At 51.7% G+C, this 9,241-nt stretch overlaps 1 protein-coding gene across 1 annotated transcript in view; it reads right to left on the bottom strand.

Annotated features, from left to right (window-relative positions):
- Positions 1–9,235, bottom strand: part of LOC129715980 (cGMP-dependent 3',5'-cyclic phosphodiesterase-like) — a 31,956-nt gene extending 22,721 nt beyond the window's left edge. Inside the window, exons 1-4 of the mRNA XM_055665866.1 lie at positions 9,197–9,235; positions 7,537–7,584; positions 3,448–3,522; positions 586–685 (exon numbers count right to left, since the gene is read on the bottom strand). Of these exons, the coding sequence (XP_055521841.1) occupies positions 586–685; positions 3,448–3,522; positions 7,537–7,542 (181 nt within the window). The 5' untranslated portion in view covers positions 7,543–7,584; positions 9,197–9,235. The remainder of the gene's footprint in view (positions 1–585; positions 686–3,447; positions 3,523–7,536; positions 7,585–9,196) is intronic.
- Between the last annotated feature and the right edge of the window lie 6 nt (positions 9,236–9,241).

Here is a 9,241-nt window from a genome sequence, read left to right on the forward strand (position 1 = left end):
GACACCATGTAATAATGTCTTCGGTACGATCCTGTTGCGACCTAGCACAATGAATACGACGTCCGACATCTCGTAAGGAGAGTTTCCATCCAACGACTAACAGAAACTTCGAGAGGGTCTTCTTCTTGCGAATGAAACATAAACCAAAGGAATAGTTCGATCTCAAGCCGGTTGTTGTCTCTGTTGGCGTCAATGTCTACCAGGCCCTGAGCTCCATTTGGTGGGTGGTAGAGCGGGCACCCAGAGGTGACATGGTTGGCTTGATCTCGATCACCGGCCACCTCGCCAGCTTGCACCTCCTGGCCTCAAGAGGCGCTGGAATTTACATTACATTATCATGGCTGATCATCCCCAATCTGTACCCCGTTCCTGCCTTCTCCCCATATCCCCCTGACTCCGCTATCTTTATGAGCCCTATCTAGCTCTCTCTTGAAAGTCTAGTCCCTCGATTGTAATCATGTGTTGCCTTTCCGCTGACTGGTTAGCACGCAACAAAAAGCTTTTCACTGTACCTCGGTACACGTGACAATTAACTGAGCCAGTGCTGCCACCTTCAGGAGCTGTGGATGTTGTGCGGGGCATTACCTTTAACTAATTGCTGGATTTCCGGAAAGATCTTTATGTGGTGAGCCATGTCGGTCGCCAAGATGATTTCTCGGATCAAGTCCAGCATGGTCGTGTAGTCCTGTGTGGAACAAGGGAGGTGATTAGAAGATAGACTCACAATGCTGGAGTAACTCAGCGGGGCAGGCAGCGTCTCTGGAGAGAAGGAATGGGTGACGTCTTGTGGCGAGACAAGGCTCTGGAGGCCAAGTCAGTGGATATTTTTTAAGGCAGGGACGGATAGATTCTTGATCGGTATGGGTGTCAGGGGTTATGGGGAGAAGGCTGAACAATGGGGGTTGAGAGGGAGAGATAGATCAGCCATGATCACTCAGATCGAGACCCTTCTTCAGACAGTTTCCCTCTCCCCTGACTCTCAGTCTGAAGAAGGGTCTCGACCCGAAACATCGCCCATCCCTTCTCTCCAGAGATGCTGCCTGATCCGCTGAGTTACTCCAGCATTTGTGTGAGAAGGAACTGCAGGTGCTGGTTTCCTTACATGCAGCAGCACAACAGAATATAGAAACATAGAAACATAGAAATTAGGTACAGGAGTAGGCCATTCGGCCCTTCGAGCCTGCACCGCCATTTAATATGATCATGGCTGATCATCCAACTCAGTATCCCGTACCTGCCTTCTCTCCATACCCTCTGATCCCCTTGGCCACAAGGGCCACATCTAACTCCCTCTTAAATATAGCCAATGAACTGGCCTCAACTACCCTCTGTGGCAGAGAGTTCCAGAGATTCACCACTCTCTGTGTGAAAAAAGTTCTCCTCATCTCGGTTTTAAAGGATTTCCCCCTTATCCTTAAGATTTCCCCCTTATCCTTAATATGTCAACATAGTACTCTGTAAACAATGTTATAAACGAGAAAACAAAACCGTGTATATTTATATATAAGTATATAAATATATATATATAGAATTTCCCTCCTGGGATTAATAAAGTTCTATCGTATAGTATTGTGTGTGTAGGAAGGAACTGCAGATGCTGGTTTAAAATGAAGATAGACACAAAAAGCTGGAGTAACTCAACAGGTCAGACAGAATCTCTGGACAAAAGGAAAATATTACGTTATGGGTTGGGTCTGAAAAAAGTTCCTGCACAACTTTGGAATGTGGAAGGAAACAAGCACCTGGAGAAAACCCATGCGATCAAAGGGAAAAGGAGCAAACTCCGTACAGAAGGCACCCATATTCAGGATCAATTCCGGATCTCTGGCAATTTTAGGCAGCAACTTTATGGCCAATGTACTGCCCCATAGTCTTGAACTGAATTAAAACATACAGTAGCTGTAAAGGGGGACATAGCGTCACTTAGAGATTTAAGACTGAAAATGGATAGTTTCTTTTTTGTAGTAACTAAAGTTATCAACGTATAATTTGTTGTGTGTTGGAAAATAAAATATAGTGGCACAGCTGGTGGACTTGCTGCCTCACACGCCAGGGATCTGTGTTCGATCCTGTCCTCGGGCACTATGTGATGAATTTGCACATTCTCCCTGCAAGCGTGTGGATTTCCTCCCACATCCCAAAGATGCATTGGCTTTGTAGGTTAACTTGTCTCTGTAAAATTGCCCCTAATGTGTAGGGAGTGGGTGAGGGAAAGTGGGATAACAGAACTTGTGTGAATGGGGAGACAAAAATGCTGGAGAAACTCAGCGGGTGAGGCAGCATCCATGGAGCGAAGGAAATAGGCGACGTTTCAGGTCGAGACCCTTCTTCAGACTGATGTCGGGGGGGGGGGGGCAGGAAAAAGAAAGGAGCGATCAGAGACGGTGGGCTGTGGGAGAGCTGGGAAGGGGAGGGGAAGGCGGGAGAAACCAAGGACTACCTGAAATTGGAGAAGTCATTGATCATACCGCTGGGGTGTAAACTACCCAAGCGGAATATGAGGTGCTGCTCCTCCAATTTACAGGCGGGACTCACTCTGGCCATGGAGGAGGCCCAGTACAGAAAGGTTGGATTTGGAATGGGAGTTGAAGTACTGAGCCACCGGGAGATCAGGTTGGTTATTGCGAACTGAGTGGAGGTGTTATCTCACAGACAGTCCAAGTAGAGTATTGCCACACCCCGCGATCCAGGGATCACACTATTTAAGAATAAGGGGTCGGCCATTTCGGACTGAGATGAGGAAACACTTTTTCACCCAGAGAGTTGTGAGTCTGTGGAATTCTCTGCCACAGAAGGCAGTGGAGGCCAATTCACTGGATGTTTTCAAGAGAGAGTTAGATTTTGCTCTTCGAGCTAACGGAATCAAGGAATACTAGGTTTGGACACGCTAGAGGCAGGAAACATGTTCCTGATGTTGGGGGAGTCCAGAACCAGGGGCCACAGATTAAGAATAGGGAGGAAGCCATTTAGAACGGAGACGAGGAAACACTTTTTTCACACAGAGAGTTGTGAGTCTATGGAATTCTCTGCCTCAGAGGGTGGTGGAGGCCGGTTCTCTGGATACTTTCAAGAAAGAGTTAGATAGGGCTCTTGAAGATAGTGGAGTCAGGGGATATGGGGAGAAGGCAGGAACGGGGTACTGATTGGGGATGATCAACCATGGTCACATTGAAAGGCGGTGCTGGCTCGAAGGGCCGAATGGCCTCCTCCTGCACCTATTGTCTATGGTTCTATGAGCGTCGATTAGCAAGTGTACAGAAATATTCTGTTGAGCTGCATGCCGTACGGCCTTCTGTGGCAAATAATCCCACAGATTCACCTCCCCACATCCCAACGTCACCACGACCTCCGTCCGGTGTTCCCGATCGTGGGTACCCGCGATGTTCCCGGCCGGCAGCGATGACGGGAGCAGAGGCCGGGGGAAACTGTCTGTAACACTGTACTCACCTTCCGGGAAAATGTCTCAAAGATGTTGCACCCTTCACTGTTCACAATGGCGATGGCTTGAGCAAAATGGTGTCTCTGGCAGGGGAGGAAGGTGGGAAGTGTTGGTATATGTGAGTGGACCCCTCCCCTTAACATTCCACCCCACCCCCACCACACACCCCCCCCACCCCCCACACCCACCACACCCCCCCCCACCCCCCACACCACACCTCACCCCACACCCCCACCCCCCACCCCCCCCAGCCCAACACCCCACCCACCCCCCACACCCACCCCACCCCACACCCCCCCCACCCACCGATCCCACCCCACCCACCCCCACCCCCACCCCCCACCCCCCCCCCCACCCCACCCCACCCCACCCCCACACACAACCCCACCCACCCCCACCCACCACCCCACCCACCCCCCACACCCACCCCCCCAGCCTAACACACCCCCCCCCCCCCCCCCCACCCCACAACACCCCACACCCACCCCACACACCCAACACCCCACCACAACCCACCCCAACATCCCACTCCACCCCCCCCCACCCCCCCAACCCCCCACCCACCTTCACCCCACCCCCACCCCCACCCCACACACCCCACCCCCACCCCCAACCCCCCCCCCACCCCACACCACAACCCCCCCCACACCCCTACCCCCCCCACCCACCCCCACACCTACCCCACCCCCACCCACCCACCCCCCACCCCACACACCCCACCCCACCCCCACCCCACCCCCACCCACCCCACCCCCACCCCACCCGTACGGGACAAACCAATTTAGCCCAATATACAGGATGTCCTGGCTAATACGGGACAGTTGGCAACCCTACTGATCATCTAGTAGTACAATCAGTACCCCGTTCCTGCCTTCTCCCCATATCCCCATAAGAGCCCTATCTAGCTCTCTCTTGAAAGTATCCAGAGAACCGGCCTCCACCGCCCTCTGAGGCAGAGAATTCCACAGACTCACAACTCTCTGTGTTTCCAGTGTACTATGTTTCCATATCCTGTTCATTGTTCTATCTGAGACACATGATAATAAAAGACTCAAGACTTTTGTCTCACGGTTTTGCTCCGGTTTCCTCCCACACTCCAAAGACGTGCCGGTTTCTAGGTTAAATGTCTTGGTGTAAATGTCAAATTGGCCCTAGTGTGTGTAGGATAGTGTTAGTGCGCTGGTCGGCCGTGGATTTGGTGGGCCGAAGGGCCTGTTTCCGCGCTGAATCTCTAAACTAAACTCTCCTGCAGTGCCCATGACGGACAGTGGGTGGCAGTGTTGGCTAGGAGACAACTGGTCCATATAGTCTATAGTTGGTGAGTTGTGGTGACAAGCTAATGGGACTAACATTAAATTCTACACCTGGTCAACCTGAGGAGCACCTTCAGCAACATAGAAACATAGAAAATAGGTGCAAGAGGAGGCCATTCGGCCCTTCGAGCCAGCACCACCATTCATTGTGATCATGGCTGATCGTCCCCAATCACTAACCCATGCCTGCCTTCTCCTCATATCCTTTGATTCCACTAGCCCCAAGAGCTCTTTCTAACTCTCTCTTGAATCCATCCAGTGACTTGGCCTCCACTGCCCTCTGTGGCAGGGAATTCCGTAAATTCACAACTCTCTGGGTGAAAAAGTTTTTTCTCACCTCAGTCTCAAATGACCTCCCCTTTATTCTAAGACTGTGGCCCCTGGTTCTGGACTCGCCCAACATTGGGAACATTTTCCTGCATCTAGCTTGCCCAGTCCTTTTATAATTTTATATGTCTCTATAGGATATCCCTTCATCCTTCTAAACTCCAGCGAATACAAGCTGAGTCTTTTCAATCTTTCCTCATATGACAGTCCCGCCATCCCAGGGATCAATCTTGTGAACCTACACTGCACTGCCTCAATCACAAGGATGTCCTTCCTCAAATTAGGAGACCAAAACTGTACGCAATACTCCAGATGTGGTCTCACCAGAGCCCTATACAGCTGCAGAAGAACCTCTTTACTCCTATACTGAAATCCTCTTGTTATGAAGGCCAACATTCCATTAGCTTTCTTCACTGCCTGCTGTACCTGCACGCCAACTTTCAGTGACCGGTGTACAAGGACACCCAGGTCTCGCTGCACCTCCCCCTGACCTAACCTAACCCCCATTGAGATAATAATCTGCCCCCTTGTTTTTGCCGCCAAAGTGGATAACCTCACATTTATCTATATTATACTGCATCTGCCACACATCTGCCCACTCACTCAACCTGTCCAGGTCACCCTGCAACCTCTTCACAGTTCACACTGCCACCCAGCTTTGTGTCATCCGCAAACTTGCTAGTGTTGCTCAGACTGGTCCCCACCAAGATGCAGCACAGAACGCCACAGGAGATCAATCTTCTTCCCTGTGGCTATCAATCTGTACAACCCCTCCCCATCATGTTTAGTATGGACAGTGTGGGCCGAAGGGCCTGTACATGGTGCGGCACGGTGGTGCAAGGGCCTGTACATGGTGCGGCACGGTGGTGCAGATCATGGCTGATCATCCCCAATCAGTACCTCGTTCCTGCCTTCTCCCCATATCCCCTGACTCCGCTATCTTTAAGAGCCCTATCTATCTCTCTCTTGAACGCATCCAGAGAACCGGCCTCCACCGCCCTCTGAGGCAGAGAATTCCACAGACTCACCACTCGTCTGTGAGAAAAAGTGTTTCCTCGTCTCCGTTCTAAATGGCTTACCCCTTATTCTTAAACTGTGTGGCCCCTGGTTCTGGACTCCCCAACCTCGGGAACATGTTTCCTGCCTCTAGCGTGTCCAAACCCTTAATAATCTTATATATTTCAATAAGATATCCCTCTCATCCTTCTAAACCCCAGAGTGTACAAGCCCAGCCGCCCAGAGTTGCTGTTTCACAGCGCCAGAGACCCGGGTTCGATCCCGACTACTGGTGCTGTCTGTACGGAGTTTGCACGTTCTCCCCGTGACTTGCGTGGGTTTTCTCCAGGGTGCTCCGGTTTCCTCCCACACTCCAAAGATGTGCAGGTTTGTAGGTTAGTCGGCTTGGGATCGATGTAAAATGTCTCTAGTGTGTGTGTGTGTGTGTGTGTGTAGGATAGTCTCATTGTGCAGGGATCACTGATGGGCCGAAGGGCCTGTTTCTGCGCTGTATCTCTAAACTACACTCAACTAATTGTACCAAATTTTGTGATAATCCCCATAAGTCTGAATGGAAGAAAGAGAATGGCATGTTGGCCTTCATAACAAGAGGAGTTGAGTATAGGAGCAAAGAGGTCCTTCTGCAGTTGTACAGGGCCCTAGTGAGACCACACCTGGAGTATTGTGTGCAGTTTTGGTCCCCTAATTTGAGGAAGGCCATTCTTACTATGGAGGGAGAGCAGCGTAGGTTCAACAGGTTAATTCCCGGGATGGCGGGACTGTCATATGCTGTGCGAATGGAGTGGCTGGGCTTGTACATTCTGGTGTTTAGAAGGATGAGAGGGATTCTTATTGAAACATATAAGATTATTTAGGGTTTGGACACACTAGAGGCAGGAAACATGTTCCCGATGTTGGGGGAGTCCAGAACCAGGGGCCACAGTTTAAGAATAAGGGGTAAGCCATTTAGAACGGAGACGAGGAAACACTTTTTCTCACAGATAGTTGTGAGTCTGTGGAATTCTCTGCCTCAGAGGGTGGTGGAGGCCGGTTCTTTGGATAATTTCAAGAGAGAGCTAGATAGGACTCTTAAAGATAGCGGAGTCAGGGGAGAAGGCAGGAACGGGGCACTGATTGGGGATGATCAGCCATGATCAATTTGAATGGTGGTGCTGGCTTGAAGGGCTGAATGGCCTACTCCTGCATCTATTGTCTATTGTCTATTGTCCAAAGACATGCAGATTTGTAGCTTGGCATCGATGTAAATTTTCCCTAGTGTACGTAGGGGATCGCTGATGGGCCGAAGGGCCTGTTTCTGCGCTGTATCTCTCAACTACACTCAAATAATTGTGCCAAATTCTGTGATAGTCCCCGTAACAGGAGGTCTCTAAATCCCAGCCTGCTCCGGGGATTGAAAGCAATGACAGGGCATGGGGAGAGGGAGAGAACGACATCTAATACCTCCATGACTGATCCTTCCGAGCTGTACAGCGCGGCTAACACCGACTTCTGTGGAGAGAGAAAAGATCTCTTCAGTTGCGGGATTTTTCACACAGAGCTTCTGGGGGGAAAATGGGGTATGAAGGTGAGGTGGGGGTTTGGGGGAATTCAATGTCAACGCCAAAGATAGACACAGAGTGCTGGAGTAACTCAGCGGGTCAGGCAGCATCTGTGGAGAAAAAGGAATGGGTGACGTTTTGGGTCGGGACCCATCTTCAGACACGTTGAGTTACTCCAGCACGTTGTGTCTATCTTTGATGTAATCCAGCATCTGCAGTTCTTTGCTTCCACTGATTCTACTGTATTATGAGCAATTTTGGGCCCCGTCTCTGAGGAAGGATGTGCTGGCTCTGGAGAGGGTCCAGAGGAGGTTTACGAGAATGATCCCAGGAATGAGTGGGTTAACATACGATGAGCGTTTGTCGGCACTGGGCCTGCACTCGCTGGAGCTTAGAAGAATGAGGGGGGGGGGACCTCATTAACTTACGGAATAGTGAAAGGCCCGGATAGAGTGGACGTGGAGAGGATGTTTCCACTAGTGGGAGAGTCCAGGACCAGAGGGCACAGCCTCAGAATTAAAGCACGTTCCTTTAGGAAGGAGAGGAGGAGGAATTTCTTCAGTCGGAGGGTGGTGAATCTGTGGAATTCTTTGCCACAGACGGCTGTGGAGGCCAAGTCAGTGAATGTTTTTAAGGCAGTGATTGATAGATTCTTGATTAGTGCGGGTGTCAGATGTTACGGGGAGAAGGCAGGAGAATGGGGTTAAGAGGGAGAGATAGATCAGCCATGATTGAATGGCGGAGTAGACTTGATGGGCTGAATGGCCTAATTCTGCTCCGATGTCATGAACTTATGAGGAAGGTGGGTGCGTGGAACTCGCTGCCAGGGGTGGTGGTGGAGGCAGATACGATAGTGGTGTTTAAGAGGCGTTTGGATAGGCGCGGGGATATGCGGGGAATGGTGGGATATGGAACACGTGCAGGCAGAGGGGATTAGTCGGACCTTGTGGGCCGAAGGGCCTGTTCCTGTGCTGTACCGTGCTACCCTTGATGCCGGGGGGGGTCACTCCCCTGGGTCAGGGGTCGCTGCCTGGAGTCAGGGGTCATTTCCTGGAAGTCAGGGCTCACTGCAGAGGGGTCAGGGGTCATTGACCAGTTGGGGGATCATTCACAGGGGAGTCAGTGGTGTCAGAGGTCATCTCCAACGTCTAGGGGTCACGGCCAGTGGTCATGGGTCGCTGCCAGGGTTCATACTCCGGCGGTCAGGGGTCACTCGGAGGTCAGAGGTAAGTCCCCAGGTTTCAGGAGTGAATGGTCAGGGGTGACTGCCGGGGGTGCATTCCCGGGGGGGTCAGGGGTCATTCCCTGGGGTTCAGGGGTCATTCCCTGAGGGTCAGGGCTCATTCCACGGGGGGATAAGTGTCATCCCCGGGGTGTCAAGGGTCATTCTCGGGGGTCAGGGGTCATTCCCCGGGGGTCAGAGGTCATTCACCAGGGGGTCAGGGGGGAGAGAGAGAGGGAGGGGAGAGAAAAAGGGGAGCGGGGAGAGGGTGGAGATAGAGGGGGAGGGGGAGGAGAGGAGAGGGGGAGGGGGGGAGGGAGAGAGGTTGTCCTGGCCTCACCGAAGACACTTGGAATGAGTTGTTGGTCCCTCGATGGTCCAGGTC

This window comes from Leucoraja erinacea, unplaced genomic scaffold (assembly GCF_028641065.1).
Source record: "Leucoraja erinacea ecotype New England unplaced genomic scaffold, Leri_hhj_1 Leri_156S, whole genome shotgun sequence".
NCBI classification, from domain to species: Eukaryota; Metazoa; Chordata; class Chondrichthyes; order Rajiformes; family Rajidae; genus Leucoraja; species Leucoraja erinaceus.